The sequence below is a fragment of the Pseudorca crassidens genome, chromosome 12 (assembly GCF_039906515.1).
Source record: "Pseudorca crassidens isolate mPseCra1 chromosome 12, mPseCra1.hap1, whole genome shotgun sequence".
NCBI classification, from domain to species: Eukaryota; Metazoa; Chordata; class Mammalia; order Artiodactyla; family Delphinidae; genus Pseudorca; species Pseudorca crassidens.
In genome coordinates this window covers 7,792,955-7,813,492 of record NC_090307.1, presented here as the reverse complement: position 1 = coordinate 7,813,492, position 20,538 = coordinate 7,792,955, and the positions used below count along the sequence as shown (strand labels likewise).

At 36.7% G+C, this 20,538-nt stretch overlaps 1 protein-coding gene across 4 annotated transcripts in view; it reads right to left on the bottom strand.

Moving 5' to 3' along the window:
* The window catches only part of RTTN (rotatin), a 138,045-nt gene that overhangs the window by 103,546 nt on the left and 13,961 nt on the right, over positions 1-20,538 (bottom strand). For all 4 annotated transcript variants that reach the window (XM_067698857.1, XM_067698859.1, XM_067698858.1 and 1 more), the window contains exons 9-12: positions 20,029-20,210; positions 17,668-17,783; positions 6,114-6,284; positions 305-517 (exon numbers count right to left, since the gene is read on the bottom strand). In XM_067698857.1, the coding sequence (XP_067554958.1) occupies positions 305-517; positions 6,114-6,284; positions 17,668-17,783; positions 20,029-20,210 (682 nt within the window). The remainder of the gene's footprint in view (positions 1-304; positions 518-6,113; positions 6,285-17,667; positions 17,784-20,028; positions 20,211-20,538) is intronic.

The window sequence follows — 20,538 nt, the reverse complement described above, 5'->3', positions numbered from 1 at the left end:
TGTCACTCTGTTCACCCACAGTAAGCCACTTCAAAGAGGAACTCACTAATAAAGATATTGATAATAATTATTTTTTTAAAACCACTGGTCTCATGAATATATACCATTCATTAATCTAAATCTTCATTTTACTTTTATACAAATCATAGCCTTACTTTAATCTTATAATTGGACCATTCAGTAATAATGGATCCCACCCCTAAGAATTCAATTGTTAAATGTCCATCAATTTGAAAACTATAGGTTAAATTTTCTAAATATTTTATCAAAGGAATTTTAAAGAGATATTAACAAAACTTTTTACCTCCTTCCCAACATCAGACAGGAAGTTACAGGTACACTCAAGTGAATAAACAGCCTCTGCAGTTCGTTTATAAATACTGTAGTTTTCAGAATTCAGCTGTTCCAAATAGGCCACAACAGCTTCATGAATATTTGGATATTCCAAAGAAAGAGGCATGTCCAAAGAAACTAGAAATAATGCTGCTGACATAGGCTCTGGTAAAAAGTTGCTTGCCTTGATAAATTAAAAAAAAAAAATTAACCATTTTTAGATAAATATAGTAAACTATAGTATTAACGTAGTTGAACTTTTTTAGTAATTCTCTATCACAAAGTCTATTGCTTTTCCAAAGAAAATTCTATTCTCCAACACATCATTTATCTACACCTAGGTTCACTGCAATTTTTCTCTGCCCAAAATATCCCAAGTCCAAATTTCAACTCCTTCCCAAAGCCTGGGATTCAGGATACCTCCTCTTCCCCACATCAACACCCAGAACTGCTCTCCCTCTCGGCCCACACCTCGTTTATGCCTCTGCTACTGAACTGAAGGTACCAGGCCTTTTTCTCTAAGTTTTTCGTGCAGGTGCACACAAATCTCCAGAAAAATGCAATAAACCCCTGAGGATATAGCCCAAGGCTTATTAACTACATATTGAATTGAATATCACTAAATCAAGTACAGCTATAGACTAATTCGAACAGAAATTAATTTTTATTTGGTTTTGTTTGTGTTTTAGAGGGGAAAGGAGAAATTCAACATATTTAAAATAGTTCTAGAACACTCACAAAAGACTGACCTTTAATTAGTATAAAATCAAGGGGCCCAAATGAAATAGTGTATGTTTTATAACTTAAATCAATTGATTTAAGACTAAAAAAACCCTTTGCTGGGTTTTGTTTCTTTTAATGATTCTAGCTTTGTAATAGGATTTTATGCATCAATTAAGAAAATGAAAAGGCCTGAAAATTCAATGTTCAGAGAAAACCATTTGGCAGGGTTTACTACTACGGCTGAAATGCTGCCTTTATTAAAGTAGGTTTGGTCATAATTTTTTCATGGATAACCTATTTTAAGGATAATCATTAACTGCCTGAAAGTCTAAGAACTAAATCTGCTAAACAATGCTTTTTTTTTTTTTTAGAATTACTGTTCTTTATTTTTTTTTAATTAATTAATTTATTTTTGGCTGCATTAGGTTTTCTTTGCTGCACGTGGGCTTTCTTTAGTTGCATCGAGCAGGGGCTACTCTTCGTTGCGGTGCACAGGCTTCTCATTGTGGTGGCTTCTATTGTTGCAAAGCATGGGCTCTAGGCACATGGGTTTCAGTAGTTGTGGCAGGTGGGCTCAGTAGTTGTGGCACACGGACTTAGCTGCTCCCCGGCATGTGGGATCCTCCCAGACCAGGGCTTGAACCCGTGTCCCCTTCATTGGCAGGCGGATTCTTAACCACTGTGCCACCAGGGAAGCCCTAAACAATGCTTTTAAATGAAATACAGTTGCCAAATGAATATCAAAAGCTAAAGGAATCAAAATTTTAGGTTACTAAGCATGAAAAAAAAAACAACTATTAAGACAGCAGCTATTATAAAGTCGAGAGAAATTTCTCTTATTCTGTAAAGAACTCTCCTAGTGGGGAAAAAAGAGAGAGCGAGAAACTAAATTACCTAGTCACCAATTATTTGCTCACTCAGCAAATACTCACTGGGCCCCTACCGTATGCCAGGCACCATTCCAGATACTAGGGACACAGCAGGAAATAAAACAGAACCTCTGCCCTCACGAAGTTAACACTCCAGTGGAGAAAGCATAGAGTAAACCATACTTGTCCAGTGTGGCTAGGAGTGCTAAGAAAATTTTAAAAACAGGGGATAGGAAAGATGGAGAAGAATAGAGAAGTTACAGGAGGTGGAAGCACAGGACGGCGTCTCTGATAAGGTAACATCTAAGCAGAGAACTGGAGGAGTGGATATCTGAGGGAAAAGCACTCACAGAAGAGGGAACAGCAAATACAGAGGCTTGGACACAGAGTATATTTGACAGCAAGGAGGCCACTGGAGCTAGTGCTGAGGGATGGAGTCAGGGGGCAGTAGTGCCAGATCAGGTAAGGCCTTGGGTCATTATAAGGACTTGTCCTCAGAAGGAGCATTGGAAGGTTTCGAGCAAGCCTCAGGATGAGTCTGGAGAGAACAGATGGAAAAGAGCAAGGGTGGAAGCTGAGAGACCAAGGAGGAGGTTACTGCAATAATCCAGGCGAGACAGGATGGTGGCTTAAACTCAGGTAGCAGCAGTGGGAGTGGTGAGAAGTGTTCAGGTTCTGGATAGACGTTCAAAGGAGAAATAACACATTTTGCTCAGGGATTGGATCTAAGTGTGTGTGAAAGCCAGGAATCACGGATGACTCTAAGGTTTTTCCTGATCAACAATCAACTGGAATGAAGGTGCCATTTACTGAGCTCGGGAAGACTAGAGGAAGAACACATCTGTGCAGGGAAGTAAGGCTTGGGGCATGTTCAGTCGGAGATATCAGCTGTCATGAGAAGATGTCAAAAAGGATATTGGATATATACTTATGAGTTTGTGGTTCAGGTGACACGTGTTGTCTGAAAATATAAGTTTGGGAGCTGTCCGCAAATAGATGGCACTTAAAGACCAAAATGCGATGATATCTCATGAGGGCCAGGGCCAGTCCTGGGGTTCCACCCCTTTAAGAGGTTAGGAAGATAGAGAGGAATTAGCAAAGGAGACTCAGTGAGTGGGGCTCTGCGCTAAGATAGTAAATCCTAGTGGGTCTAACTCCAAAGGCACTGTGTTTTAGTTTAAAGGCGCTTTCTCTGACTCTAGGCAGAAAAATAATAGCTGATGTGAGGATTAAATAAGCACTGGGCAGATGTCTGGCATATCACATTCAATATGTACTAATTTCCTTTCTTTCCCCTTTTCATCCCATCATTAAGGAATTCTGACATTTTCACTCTGCATACCTACATCTGAAACTCCTCTCAGCAACTCAAAGCACCAAGGTAAGGTCATACGTTTAATCCTTGCATGGCCAATGGACCCATCACAGTTTACACCCCAGACTGAAGACGGTGGTCCTACATATATAAGCATTAGTCACGTGTCAGTTGGGACTGAAAGTGATGATGTTTCAGTGGAAAGCTATTACCAGTATTAGATAGAAAAGAGTCAACATCGTCATCTCGTGCGTGCTGGAGGAGGAGGGGTATAATACTGTTTTCTCTAAACCTGCCACTCAGAGCAGCCAGGGCGTTATCCTGGCATGGCCTGTCAGAAGTACGGATTCTTAGGCCCTATCCAGACCTTACAGACCAGAACATGCAAGATCGGATTAACAAGATCTCTGGGTGATCTGGGTGCACACTACACTTTGAGAAATGCTGCTCTGAATCAATCAGCTACACCCAATTATTAGATTTTATATACCTCACTAAAAAAGTCAAAATCTTGTGGTATAAATTCTTCCTTACCTTCAGTCTGCTTGGCTGAGAAAGGGTCACAGGGGTTCCTAGGATGCTCTGGGATCTTGTTTCTGGCACAGGGCCAGTATTTTTAGCTCTTATTTCCCAGATGGTTCCCCCATATGAAGTTAACTTCATTTGTCTTACCAATTTGATCTACCCAACCAGAACACTTTTAATTTTAATTTATAACATTGGTAATAACATTTACCAATGCATCATTTTAACCTATACATGGGTATTCTCCAAATTCATTTAAAATCAGCAATTATCAATTTCAGAAAAGGTCTTCAGGGCATTTTGTCAAAACATTCAAATTCAGGAAATCTCTACATAGATTCATACTATATCATTTTCCAACTTCAAAATTACATATTTGGTAAGTGGCAACTCAAACATTTAAAAGCCACTTTTAAGGTAGAAAGTTTCAGAGTCCAAATTCCACTTCAATTTTTGGTGGGCTAGCAACAGGCAGAGGGCAGCATAGCCTTGTATTTATATAAACTGAAGGAGCAAGTTAACAGCAAAGGAAGAGCATGTTTGTTTAGATCTCATTTTAAAGTTCTTAGTTAATCAATCAAAGCAGTTATAACCATCTATAAGCTGATACCTTAATTACACTCTCTTCAATGACCCCACTTACTGTTCTAATGCAGTTCCAAGCTACATATTTAAAAGAGCTCCCCAAAATGACAGACACTGATTTGCCTTCAAAAACAAAAAATAGCTACCTTAAAAAAAGACATGGAGAGTTGGCTTCACATTATTCTAACACTAAAGTAAGTCAAATAAAATAAATTATTGACTTCTATTTTGATTCCTGCCCAAATAAGCATATAGATGAAAAGAACTCTATAATCAAAAAAGCAACAAATAAGCTCTATGGTACAACTGACAAGTAACTTTTCCAAAAATACCTCAACCTATACATAGATTGATCATTTGTAATACTTAGTAACAAGTTATTGTAGCACTACTAATTTTTCAGTTATATAACATTATCATGTAAAGTTGAGACACCTATATTTTAAATGCAATACCAGTCTTATATGACTGAAATTCTTCAATTTATAATGTTTATGCCTTGGAAAATTATCACTCTTTAACACAGAGTGTTATTCAGAAACATAACAATTAATAAAAAAAGTTAAAAATTAAAATTAACAGAAATGTTATTTTCCCTAAAGGAAAATACTATATTTAAAATTTAATGTTCTATTCTTATTTTTCCAGATGACCTGATACTATTTTGCATATATTGCATATGTGTTATTAAAAACTGGAGTTTAGGGCTTCTCTGGTGGCGCAGCGGTTGAGAGTCCACCTGCCGATGCAGGGGACACGGGTTCGTGCCCCGGTCCGGGAAGATCCCACATACCGCGGAGCGGCTGGGCCCGTGAGCCATGGCCGCTGAGCCTGCGCGTCCGGAGCCTGTGCTCCGCAACAGGAGAGGCCACAACAGTGAGAGACCCGCGTACCGCAAAAAAAAAAAAAAAAAAATGGAGTTTAGACTACATGCTCTGCAGAATTCTACGGAGCAAAAGGGCAAGTGGCTATAACAAAGGACAACAAAAGGCACAGGAAATGGTTCTTTAGCTGCAGTAATTTTTCCCATACCTTCAGTTAAGCACGATGCTACACCTTTCTTTTTGCAATAAGTTCACTACACAACACTTGCATATGAGTCATTTGAGATATTTTTACCACCAACGTTCAAATTCAGAGATATAACCTCCACTTTAAAGTACAGTCAATAAGATGATTTAAAAGAAGTATTTACACCTATTAAAATCACCTTTAACATACAGTCACATAATGGAATAGTATTTTGCAATAAAAATTAACAACTGCTACAAGCAACAACAAAAATGAATCTCAAAAAAAAAAAATATTGAGCAATTACATACTTTATACATCTATTTATATAAAGCTCAAAAACAGAAAAACCCCTCTATGGTGACAGAAGTCAGAAAGGAGTTTAGCTTGCAGGGGTGGGGAGAGGAGAGGTTAAGCGACGGGCTTGAAAGCCTTGAAAGGCTGGTCATGTTCTACTTCATGTTTTGGGGGGTGGTCACTTTCTAAACACAGATATATTCACTTAGTAAAAATGCACTGAACTGTGCACCTTTCTTAACATATTACACCACAGTTTTTAAAAGTTATCTTAAAAAACTAGTATTTTTTCTATCAATTTATTTGTCAAAACTAATAAAAAATGTTAGCCATTTCTCAATTTCTGCATTTCCAATATAATCTTTGTACACCATGAAATGATCAGAAGGAATTTACAACAGGACAGCGATTGTAACACCCAGTAAACTACAACAAAGCCACGCTACCTGCCTTACCTTTTCAACAGGGAGAAGTGTCTGCAGCAGTCGGACTGCAAACAGCGAAATGCTGACAAAGGCCATCCTGTGGTGCACCAGCACCGCCTCTGGTTGTTCCAAACTGATGTTGCTTTTATGGTAGCATATGCTGTCTCCAAGGGACCCCAACACCATGAGCAGTTTCTTCTTCTGCAAACATTTAAACACAAAACAGAAGAAAACAATCAATTTTAGGGGCCAATATATAAATATCATGGAGAACAATATAAAATGTTATCATTAAATAATATAAATGTATTCCTCCCTATAAGAATAACCAATACATGCTGAGATACTTTTAACGATAGGAAAGAATGATAAGCATACCTAAATTTTTTAAAAAGCTAACAATTTTTAAGTATTTAATATGAATTCTAACTAATAATAAATAAAAATAAACAAAATACAAAAACTTAATGATCCATTAGTTCCTTCCAGTTTCTAGTACTTAATTGTTCCAACTTTGAACACTGCATGTAAATCTCTCATCCAATATTTATTGGACTTAGTGTATGCTTAACACAGTGGCAGGTATATGGGGGAAAATGCATTAGTTCAAGAGACATGATCCCTGCCCTCAAAGTGATCCCAAAGTTACTAAAGAAATGAAACAGGGGAAGTCAAATAATTAAAAAACAATGAAATATTAAATTGTATAATCTCTCTTCAGGTAATAAGGTTGTTTCAGAGCAAATGTTCCACCATCATAAATTTCTAGATACCTTACTACTTAAATAGAAGTTATATCTTTTAAATTGAAAGGTATGCATAAAACATGAAAACTAAAATACAGTAGACTAACTGGCAAGTCATAACAACATAGACTAAAATATATCCTAGATATGTTGACATAACCCTATAAACTAGCTGCTGAAAGGACAGTATCAGAAAAAGGGTAGAACAAAAAAAGCACTGGGGTTCTCACTCTCAACTTTCCACGGAAAATTTATGAAAATTAAAATGAGAAATTACCTGTAAACTAAAGACAAAAATATAATGTATGTCAGAAATTTTTTAATTCAAGGATAAATAAACATGAAATAAAAAAGACATGGAGCCTATAAAAGTTACACAAAGTATCAAAGCCACAATAGATACACTTCACATCCATTAGGATGGACATTATCAAAAATAACAGGAAATAACAAATGTTGACGAGGATGTGGAGAAACTGGAGCACCTGTGCATTGCTGGTGGAAATGTAAAAGGTTCAGTCACTGTGGAAATAGTATGGCAGTTCCTCAAAACATTAAACATAGAATTACCATATGATCCAGCAATGTCACTTCTGAGTATATGGCCAAAAGAATTGAAAGCAGGGATTTCAAACACTTACTTGTACATCAATGTTCACAGCAACATTATTCACAACAGCCAAAAGGTAGAAATGTGTCTATCAACATATGAATGGATAAACAATATGCAGTAGATGGTATACATACAATGAAATATTCAGCCTTAAAAGGGAATGACATTTTGACACATGCTACAACAAGATGACTCTTGAAAACATTATGTAAAGTAAAATAAGCCAGATACAAAAAGACAAGTACTGTATGATTCCTCTTATATGAGGCACCTAAAATATACAAATTCATAAAGAAAGAAGGTAGAATAGTGGTTATCAGGGACTAGGGGAAGAGGAGAGTGGGGAGTTATTGTTTAGTGGGTGTGGAGTTTCACTCTGAGATGATGAAAAAGTTTTGGAGACAGATAATGGTGACAATTGTACAACAATGTGAATGTGCCTAATGCCACTGAATTATACACTCAAAAAGAGTTAAATGGTAAATTTTATGTTATGTATATTTTACAAAATTTTAAAAATTATATAAAGAAGTAAACATTTTTTTGTTACTTACATGGATCATTTGAAAAATTTAAAGATAAACACAAATAACATTAAACCTATGATATTTTCCAAATCACTACAGAAGTAAAAGGAAGATAAAATAATCTATAGAGTTAAAAAAAAAAAAGAGATAGCAAAACTTCTGCATGAAAACCAAGTATAATAACTGTACTAAAAAAGGTTAAATTTCCCTGTAAGTGAAATATGATTTCATACTGAAGTAAAAATCAAAAATAATCTACACATACAAAAAAGACATTATCTTTGTACATAAAAGGCTAAAAATTAGTGTAGTGAGAAAAATCTCAAATAAACAATCTAACCTTACACCTAAAGGAACTAGAGAAAGAAGTACAAACAAAACCCAAAGTTAGTAGAAGGAAAGAAATCATAAAGATCAGAGCAGAAATGAACGAAATAGAAACAAAGAAAACAATAGCAAAGATCAATAAAACTAAAAGCTGGTTCTTTGAGAAGATAAACAAAATTGATAAACGTTTAGCCAGACTCATCAAGAAAAAGAGGGAGAGGACTCAAATCAATAATATTAGAAATGAAAAAGGAGACGTTACAACAGACACCGCAAAAATACAAAGCATCCTAAGAGACTACTACAAGCACCTCTATCGCAATAAAATGGACAACCTGGAAGAAATGGACAAATTCTTAGAAAGGTAATAACCTTCCAAGACTAAACAGGAAGAAATAGAAAATATGAACAGACCAATCATAAGTAATGAAATCGAAACTGTGATTAAAAATCTTCCAACAAACAAAAAGTCCAGGACCAGATGGCTTCACAGGTGAATTCTATCAAACATTTAGAGAAGAGCTAACACCCATCCTTCTCAAACTCTTCCAAAAAATTGCAGATGAAGGAACACTCCCAAACTCTTTCTATGAGGCCACCATCACCCTGATACCCAAACCAGACAAAGATACTACAAAAAAAGAAAGTTACAGACCAATGGCACTGATGAATATAGATGCAAAAATCCTCAACAAAATACTAGCAAACAGAATCCAACAACACATTAAAAGGATCATACACCATGATCAAGTGGGATTTATCCCAGGGATGCAAGGATTCTTCAATATATGCAAATCAATCAATGTGATACACCATATTAACAAACTGAAGAATAAAAACCATATGATCATCTCAATAGATGTAGAAAAAACTTCTGACAAAATCAACACCCGTTTATGATGAAAACTCCCCAGAAAGGGGGCATGGAGGGAAACTACCTCAACAAAATAAAGAACATATACAACAAACCCACAGCAGACATCATCCTCAATGGTGAAAAACTGAAAGCATTTCTTCGAAGATCAGGAATAAGACAAGGATGTCCACTCTCACCACTATTATTCAACATAGTTTTGGAAGTCCTAGCCACAGCAATCAGAGAAGAAAAATAAATAAAAGGAATACAAATTGGAAAAGAAGAAGTAAAACTGTCACTGTTTGCAGATTACATGATACTATACATAGAGAATCCTAAAGATGCTACCAGAAAACTACTAGAGCTAATCAACGAATTTGGTAAAGTTGCAGGATACAAAATTAATGCACAGAAATCTCTTGCATTCCTATACTAATGAATAAAAATGTGAAAGCTAAATTAAGGAAACAATCCCATTCACCACTGCAAAAAAAAGAATAAAACACCTAGGAATAAACCTATCTAAGGAGGTAAAAGACTGTACTCAGAGAACTATAAGACACTGATGAAAGAAACCAAAGACAACACAGATGGAGAGATATACCACGTTCTTGGACTGGAAGAATCAACATTGTGAAAATGACTATACTACCAAAAGCAATCTACAAATTCAGTGCAATCCCTATCGAACTACCAATGGCATTTTTCACAGAACTAGAACAAAAAATTTCACAATTTGTATGGAAACACAAAAGATCCCAAATAGCCAAAGCAATCTTGAGAAAGAAAAACGGAGCTGGAGGAATCAGACTCTCTGACTTCAGACTATACTACAAAGCTACAGTAATCAAGAAAATAGGGTACTGGCACAAAAACAGAAATACAGATAAATGGTACAGGATAGAAAGCCCAGAGATAAACCCATGCACCTATGGTCAACTAATCTATGACAAAGGAGGCAAGGATACAAAATAGAGAAAAGACAGTCTCTTCAATAAGTGGTGCTGGCAAAACTGGACAGCTACATGTAAAAGAATGAAATTAGAACACTCCCTAACACCATACACAAAAATAAACTCAAAAGGATTAAAGACCTAAATGTAAGGCTGGACACTAGAAAAGTCTTAGAGGAAAACATAGGAAGAACACTGACATAAATCACAGCAAGATCCTTTTTGATCCACCTCCTAGAGTAATGGAAATAAAAACAAAAATAAACAAACAGGACCTAATGAAACTTAAAAGCTTTTGCAAAGCAAAGAAAACTACGAACAAGACGAAAAGACAACCCTCAGAATGGGAGAAAATATTTGCAAACGAATCAACAGACAAAGGATTAATCTCCAAAATATATAAACAGCTCAAGTAGCTCAATATAAAACAAACAAACAACCCAATCCAAAAATGGGCAGAAGACCTAAACAGACATTTCTCCAGAGAAGATATACAGATTGCCAAGAAACACATGAAAGGATGCTCAATGTCACTAATTATTAAGGAAATGCAAATCAAAACTACAATGAGGTAACACCTCACACCAGTGAGAATGGGCATCATCAAAAAATCTACAAACAATAAATGCTGGAGAGGGTGTGGAGAAAAGGGAACCCTCTTGCACTGTTGGTGGGAATGTAAATTGATACAGCCACTATGGAGAACAGTATGGAGGTTCCTTAAAAAACTAAAATTAGAACTACCATACGACCCAGCAATCCCACTACTGGGCATATACCCTGAGAAAACCATAATTCAAAAAGAGTCATGTACCCCAATGTGCATTGCAGCACTATTTACAATAGCCAGGACATGGAAGCAACCTGAATGCCCATCGACAGACGAATGCATAAAGAAGATGTGGTACATATATACAATGGAATATTACTCAGCCATAAAAAGGAATGAAATTGGGTCATTTGTAGAGACGTGGATGGATCTAGAGACTGTCATACAGAGTGAAGTAAGTCAGAAACAGAAAAACAAATATCATATGTTAGCACATATATGTGGAACCTAGAAAATGGTACAGATGAACCAGTTTGCAGGGCAGAAATAGAGACACAGATGTAGAGAACAAACGTATGGACACCAAGGGGGGAAGTGGCGGGGTGGGGGTGGGGGTGGGATGAACTGGGAGATTGGGATTGACATGTATACACTGATGTGTATAAAACTGATGACTAATAAGGACCTGCTGTATAAAAAAATACATAAAATAAAATTCAAAAATTCAAAAAAAAACTAGTGTAGTGAAATATGAACAAAAATGAAATATAAATAATGAATAATTCAGAACAAAAAAAATTAGATAAATCAGGTAATTTTCTATTGATGAAGTGCATAATAGAGAGTAAAGACCCAACATGAATGAGTCATTGTGGTCTGAATAACATAAATATGAAGCAAAACCTGAAGTTGGATTTAAAGGTTTTAACTCAGTCTTTTTTACCTTAATTAATAAATTAAACAGATATAAACTTTGAACATTTCAAAGACTACAACTCCTCAAGTTTCCAAGGAACACTGACTAAAACTAGCCATTTACTTAATCGCAAAAAATGGTCAATGTATATTTAAGACTATGTTCTTTGAGCCCATGGAAATAAAACTAAAAGTTAAAAATTTCAACCAAACGTAGGGCCACCCTTACAAAATTAAAATAGAAAATTTTAATAGCACTTATATTAATAACCACTGGTCTAGAGAAAACAAATTAGAAACACAGTGACAGTCTTATTACATGGACAGGCAATTTTTCACCCAGTGCTTCTCCATTAAAATACTTTTTTACATCTACAAACAACATATCTCTGTTATTCAAGACTAACTTTGACAATTTACAACTTAAATCAATGAACACATTTAAGACCTCAGTATTGCAAGGCTTTTTGTAAAAATCTATTTACTTGTGAAATTGTTTCAAATAACCTTGCTAATTCTAATGATGAATTGACATACTTCTCAAAATAGTATAAAAAGGAAGTATTAAATACTATAAGAATCAGTCTTGCAGCTTTTACTATTTCCAACACTTCTTCCAAGCCAAAAAAAAAAAAAAAGGCGTTTTTTTTGTTTTGTTTTGTTTTTGCAGTACGCGGGCCTCTCACTGTTGTGGCCTCTCCCGTTGCGGAGCACAGGCTCCGGATGCGCAGGCTCAGCAGCCATGGCTCACGGGCCCAGCCGCTCCATGGCATGTGGGATCTTCCCGGACCGGGGCACGAACCTGCATCCCTTGCATCAGCAGGCAGACTCTCAACCACTGCGCCACCAGGGAAGCCCAGTGTTTTCTTTTTAATGTTTTAAGAAAAGAAAGGATTTTAAAACAATACTATCTGGTCCACAGTTTTAATTTGCTGGGCTAAAGATATTTAAACAGCTGTAAAGTAGTTGATGCAGAAAAAAAAAAAAAAGAGCCAGTTTTCAGAGGATAGTCAAAGCTTTTACAAAATTACAGACTTAAAATATCAGATGAACAAAATATTCTAAATATTCCCAATAAAACAGAATTTATAGTGCAAACACAATATCTCCACTATCTGCACAATATAAAACAGGTTTTGGATTCTGTAAAGCATCTGAAATAAGTGACTCTCCCCCATATGCTCCCAGCCTCACACTCCCCACTCCCCTTCTACAAGGTAGCCAATTACTGTTCTGCGTGCAAGTCTCACCAGGCACTTCTATGTTTAAGAGCAAGCTCATCCTGCCTGCAGAATGACAGCCAAACTACTCAGCAGCACGTCAAAAGCCTTCTGTGAGCAGACCCCACCTGAACCCTCCAGCCTCTCTCCCACCACATCCACCTCACGTTTTATGCTCTGGTTGCTTGCACTCCTCCCAATAGCCCTAGCCTTGACCACCAATCAGCACTATTCATTCCTCCCCATCATTCTCTTCCCCTCCGCCAGACAAAAAGCCCTACCTTTACTTTCTTAGCCGAATCGTATTCGTAATTTAAACTCAGCTCAGCCACGATTTACACAAAGCCCTCCCTGAGATTCTCGGCTGGGAGTGTTTTCAAAGCACCCTTGGCACATGAGAAGATACTCAACATTACTAGTCAGAGAAATACAAATCAGAACAACAGTGAGATATCACCTCACACCTATCAGAATGGCCATCAACAAAAAGACCACTAATACAAATGTTGACAAGGATGTGGAGAAAAGGGATCCCCTGTACACTGTTGGTGGGAATGTAAATCGATGCAGCCGCCATAGAAAAAAGCATGGAGATTCCTCAAAAAACTAAAACGAGAATTACTGTATAATCCAACAATTCCACTCCTGGATCTATATCCAAAAAAAATGAAAACACCAACTCAAAGAGACGTGCCCCCCAACGTTTAGAGCAGCTCTATTTACAACAGCCAAGATATGGAAACAACCTAAGTGACCATCGACAGACGAATGGATAAAGAAGATGTGGCACATATGTACACAAACACATACACACATATACATACAATGGACTATTAATCAGCCATAAAAAAGAATGAAATATTGCCAGTTGTGACAACACAGATGGACCCAGAAAGTATTATGTTAAGTGAAATAAGCCAGATAAAGACAAAAAACATATGATTTCACTTATATTTGGAATCTAAAAAACAAATGAACAAACTTCAAAACAGAAACAGACTCATAGACACAGAGAACGAACAGGTAGCTGCCAGAGGGGAAGAGAGGGGGGGAATGAGTGAAATAGGTGAGAGAGATTAAGAGGTACAAACTGCAAATTTCAAAATAAATGAGTCATGGGGATGAAATGTACAGCATGGGGAATACAGTCGATTTTTTATCTAACTCCCACAGAGTGAAAAGAATTGCTGCTTATTCATCTTGCACCCCCAGGGCCCAGGGTCGACTAAAAAATTATTCACAACCTACAAGCTGAGAGTTATGTTTTATTCAGCAGGAATTTTTAGGACTTCAAGGCCAGGAGGCCGCATCTCAAGTAACCCTGAGAGAACTGCTCCGTGGAGGCGAGGTGGGGAGCCAGGATACATGGGAGTTTTGTAACAAAGGGCAGGGAGTCTGAATGTCAAAAGATTACTGTTAATTAAAGAAAACCAGATATCTCAAGTTAAGGAATTTAGCGCTTTTCTGTGCACGGGAAGATGCAAGAGTCTGAGCTCACTGAAATCATTGCAGTCTGATGGCTGCTAGATGGCAGGTATTCTTTTCCTTCCTGAGTTTCCTCACGGCTCACCAGCTCACCATCGGAGGTGGCTGCAATCACTGATGACTGTGACATCCTTTGTTTACTAATACGGCAGGAAGTATTCCGTTTATCACTAGCATATAATGAGCAATCAAAGAATGTTTGGTGAACTAAAACACCTGTCTCTGGACTGGCGGCAGAAGCAGGAAAAGCATATGCTAATTAGATTCCACTCAGCCAATTATAAATTCACAATCTGGTTCAATTCCCCTTCTTGAGCCCTTACTGGATACCAAGCCCTTCTCTCTAGAAACTTTCATAATCCTCTCCACTTCACTTGAACTTCAACCAGCAATTCTTCCAACATGCCTGGAAATCTAAGTTACCAGCTCACAGCAGGTCAGATGGGAATTTAGAAGGACAGAGTCATAAAGAAGGAGAAAACACTGCTTTTCGTGACACTGAGTGACAGCAGTGACAGAAAGAAGAAAGGCAAAAAACGAACAGAAAACAGCCCCAAGAGTCGGGTTATCTGGCATGAGGAAAAGAGCCTTACTCCCGTGAACCTAACTTACCACGTGAATAAGGAAAAAACAAACTTAATTTCATAGGTAGGCAAAAAAAGGATGACATACTTCAGGTCATCCTAACTTTTACAAGTGCTTACCAAAAAAATTTTTTATTTTAACAAAATATAATTTCAGTGAAAATATTTTTTCTTTTATTTATTTCGACTGAAATAAAAATATTCAATTTATGGAGAAAAAATTTCTTTGACTAGGCTTACATAAACTGAGTTATGGAATTCCAGACATGAATGCTATTAGCACTGTTTGGAAAGATCTAGAGAATTGATTACATATCTACATGCATTTAATTACTGAATTGGTCAACATTTATTACTTCGTTCCTTTAACGACACGACAAAAATATGCTTCTGCCTTCTGTGTAAACCTCACAAAAGTAGGGACATTAAGGAATTCTACTTAATTGTCTACTTCTATTAATATATAGCCCAAAGGGATGAGATTTTTCCTAGGAAGCATTTATTCTTTTAAATAAGTAAGTCAAATATAATTTCCAGCAGTACTATTTAACATTTCTAACATACCAATTGGCACTTGCACAACAGATTTAACCTTTAAAGTAAAAATAATTCATTGAATCATAAAAGATCAGCAGCCAAAAGTTAAAAATGAATGACTAACTTTTACAGATAAATGTTCTGGCCAAGAAACTTGAGCTATTTTAAGAAGCAACTGATAAAACATTCTTCACACTTCTCAAGGAAAACTCACTTGTTGAAAACCTTCAATATGTGAAAACCTTCTAAAAGTACTACAGAATAATATGATAACCTTAAGGACGAACGAAAAACTAAGATAAGAACTATTATCCCTATTTTATAAATAAATTGTAGGACTTGAAACAATATATTACACCTACTGTAAAATGTTTCAGTTGTGTTTCTTTTCAAAAGATTTGTGTAGATAAAAAAAATTGGGGGAGGGCTTCCCTGGTGGCACAGGGGTTAAGAATCCGCCTGCCAATGCAGGGGACACGGGTTCAAGCCCTGGTCCGGGAAGATCCCACAGGCCGCGGAGCAACTAAGCCCGTGCGCCACAACTACTGAGCCTGCACTCTAGAGCCCGCGAACCACAACTACTGAAGCCCACGTGCCACAACTACTGAAGCCTGCACACCATAGAGCCCGTGCTCTGCAACAAGAGAAGCCACCGCAATGAGAAGCCCACACAATGCAACGAAGAGTAGCCCCCGATCACCACAACTAGAGAAAGCCCGTGCACGGCAACGAAAACCCAACGCAGCCAAAAATAAATTAATTAATTTTAAAAAATGCACATTACTCATTTCACATTTTTGTTAGCAATTATGTCTATCAATATGTTTATTGAGTGAATAAATACACAGTGAAGCAGTCGCAGCCTGTAAAAAAGAATGAAGATCTTCACATATGAACACGGAATAATCTCCATGCCTACGTTTACATCCATCCATCTATCCAGGATGCATTATTTTCTCTTCCAGTTTTATTGAGATATAGTTGACATATAGCACTGTATAAGTTTAAAGTGCAGAGCTTAATGATTTGACTTACATACATCATGAAATGATGACCACGTTAAGTTTGGTGAACATCCATTATCTCATATAGAAACAAAATTAGAGAGATAGAAAAACAGTTTCCTTTCCTTGTGATGAGACCCTCAGGATTCACTCTCTTAGCAACTTTCATACATAACACACAGCAGTTGTGCATTACATCCTAGTACTTATTCGTCTTAAAACTGAAAATCTGTACCTTTGATCACCTTCATTCAATTCCCCCTCTCCCTACTTCCCACCTCTGTTAATCACAAATCTGATCTTTTTTTTCTCTGAGTTCGTTTCTTTGCTTGTTTTTGAAGAATAACTGACTTACACAACATAGTGACTCAATATTTCTATACATAATGGTCACAACAATAAGTCTAATTACTATACAGGATTTACTCTTACGCTGTAAAAACAAGGTATGAAACTGTATATGATATACCACCTTTTATGTAAGATGTGAGAGGGGGAATAAGAATCTACGTACTTATTTTCTTACATTTGCAAAAACTAAAATAAAAATGGAAAAAATAAACTAGAAAACAGGATGGCAGGGAGACACCCCTGAGTTACATTTTTATGAAGAGAAAACAATTCCCAAAAATGAAAACAAATTGAAACAAAAATCTAACTGTATACTGAATTGGTAACAGAGAAAATAATTTTTTTGAGTGACTTTAAGGCACAGAATTTTGACTTTATATACTTAGTGAGATTTAGTCTAAGTCAAAAAGAACTGCAAGAAAATCCTGAACTTTATTAGTTATTGACCACAGTGATACTAATACTGCTACTGTGAAATTACTTACTTTATGCTGAAGGTTAAAACTAATAAGCAATTATGTTGATGTTGCTAAGAATCTATGAAGGACAATAAAGTCCAAGCAAAGAAATACAAGTTGAAGTTCAGAAGTAGCAGAGTCTGAATTCATGAGTTTTTTTTAAATACAGATTTCCTAGGTTCTATTACTGAAGGGAAAGAATGATATCACTGTAACTACAAGCAGTCCTAATGACCTGTTTTTGGTCTTGATACACATTTCCCCCATTAAAAGTAACCAGAATCTCTGGAGAAATGGCCTATTCCAGACTATGCACAAAATAAGCCTGGGATCTATTGTGTCTAAAACAAAGAAAGTTTTCAAAGACTAATGAGACAATGAAAACAGCTTAACAGGACCAAGGTAAAATAAAATACTAATATTATTACCCACATCCCAAGGAAAACCTTGATTCTCACCATATCTATAGCAAAAAGACTGCTGTCATCCCAGATATCTGCTGAAATCGCTTCACCAATAAGTACCATATCCTCTGCAAGCAATTCCAGAACTCTTATTATCATCTGTCTACTACCTAGGAATACAAATAGGAGAGAGAGAGAAGAAAAATAAAGTTAATTCAAATAAAGCTGAACATCATATTGCTCAATCCTCTGGTTAGCTAATGCCCCCAAGTTCCTATTTCTCTTTTTATTTTTTGATGTTTTTAGAATTGTTTAAAAGAGACGAATAGGGAAGTCACAATATACAATCACCATTAGATTTCTGTTTCAATCATAACTCTATTTAACTACAAAAAATCAAATGTGCTTTTAAGTGGGAAAGATACTCAGGAAGAGTATAACAATAATCTAACTAAAAGCACTGTGAGATAGATTAAAATAACTTTTCAGATTCAGAGACCATCCATGTTACATGTAATAGGTGACAAAGCACAGGTTTAGTTGAGAAGATGCAGTCTAATAAATTTCCCACTTAGGACTAGAAGGTTTAAGTCTTGTCATGAATTAGTAGTTTCCTACACAGGAGTTGCCTGGGAAACCTACACTCACCTTAAACTCTAAAAACATTCCGGAGGAAACTGTGCTGTCAGAGTCACACCCACCTGAGCAATCTCCCTTCTCCACAGAGATAGATAACAAAGGAATTCCACCACCCATAATTCTAAGTAAGGTGAATGTTCAATCAAGACTTTCCTGTCCCACATACCAAAGGTCAATTTCTAATGAATAAAAGTAAAACAAACTACCAGATCATAAGGGTCTAGATTAATTGTTTCATGAGAACAGCTGGAGCAAATTCTCTTAGAAATCTCTTACGACACTGAACAAATGCAAATTATGCAATAATTTCCCACAAAAGGGCAAGAGAACATTTAGAAAATTTTATGTACCATGATACAGCTCTATAATTATCAATCTGACTTTTTACAGCAAATTAAGAAAAGGTTAAATGCAAAATCATTAAATCTAAAACTGTTCTCCTCAGTACACCATGCAGACAAACATATACACTTCATGATGCCAAAGTTCAGATCTTCCTTCATGTCACATTATTAGTACATGAATTAATATGTATTCCTCACTCCTAGAAGCAGAGTTCTTCAGTCAGTGAGAAGTTAAGGTATAGAGTTTTCTTCAGAATAAAAAAAATTGTTCATGTTCCCAAATACACACCTACCTCCGGCCTTCTTCCCTATCACTTCCAAGCAGGCAAAGAATAGTCATAGGACTTAAAGAACCATCAGCATGGGACAGATTTTTTACTCAGCCAGTATAAACGAAAAAAAGCAAAACCTGTTTATCTTGTATTTTGACAAGTTTATCAACTACTTAAAATGTATATATTTAGAGAATAAAAAATCATTATTTATTCCAAACCTTTCTTCACCTTGCAAAATGCATGGACTTTGGTCTCAGAACCGTAGTTCAAGCCTCTTTTCTTCACTGTTTGACTTTGGATAAGTTTCTAAAGCACTCTAAACCTCAGCTTCCTCATTGTAAAACAGGGAGAAAAGCAGTAATTACCACTAAGGGATGTATAAAATGGGTTGGTGTGAGGAGTGCATAAAATAATGTGCACAAGACCACATCCGGTAGCCGAGCACAGCAGGTACTCAATGTGTGGTAACTTGTTTGATTACTAGGCTCTGTTGGACACTGGCCACATTGTTATCCTTCTTATCACTCTCCACTAAAATCACAACGACATCCCAGTGTACACTGCAGTACATCTTTGCAAACTTACCCAGCACATTTGAGAGAAAATGTAACTCCAGAACGTTTGGGTTTTCTGAGTTTTGTTTTGTTTTTTAAGAAAAAGAAATTACTGCAAAGGTACAAATCCAGTGTTGGGTCTGTTATGGTTTTTAACATGTTTCATAGCTCAAGTAAAAACCGAGTAGGAGGAGTGAACAACTGAAAGCAACTCAAAAAATTTCTAAAGAGCAAAAGCCAAAGAGTTTTTTATTCTGGTCTATTCATGCCAATCCATCTTCTCTAACTTACTCCAGTTGCATTGTTTTTTCAGTGCTTACCTTTAAAATAGCCACACACAAATGGAAGTCTGTGCAATAAAAGGCCAGCAATGGAAGGGGATATTCTATCTGAAAAGCGCTCCATGGCATCCACGTTTAATTAAGGGATAATAAAGACCTTACTAAGTTCTTAGGAATTTGTACCCCAAAAGATAAGTAAATCCAGATTTTAAAGGTCCTAAGACAGATAGAAAGCAGAAACGAGAAAAATTAGAGTCCTAGAAAATAGAGAAAACAAACACAAAGTATACAAAAGGAACTACTGACTTCAAGCACAACCAACCTGTTCTTAAGAGAGGAACGGCACACTCCAGGATGGAGACACAGAGCTGGGGCAGGCTCAACTGCTGGAACTGCAGCTCTAGCGTGTCTTCAGCCTCCAGCTCTGGCAGGTCCAGGTGCACCATGTCCAAAGGGGAAGGGATGGAGACCCTTGAGTTGACATGAGCGTGACTACTACTTCCACTGTAAAGTAGACAAGGATGATAATAAACCTTGAGTATGGAAACAGCCCACAAGCAGATTTAATGCAGAGCTGCTGCCTGGAATATTAGGAGACTCATACCGTGCACAATTATATTGCTCCATGAAACAATTCTGGTCAGATTTACAGAAACCTTGACAAATTTATGAGATTAAATTCCATAAAGATGGCTCAAAATTGTAAGTGAAACCAAGAATGCTTTTTTTATATGTTGCTTTTCAAACTGATGTTCTCCAAACGTGTCAACATTCCTATAGCAGCAATCAACATGAACACTGATAACCCATCCATTTCTAAAGGAAAGCAAAC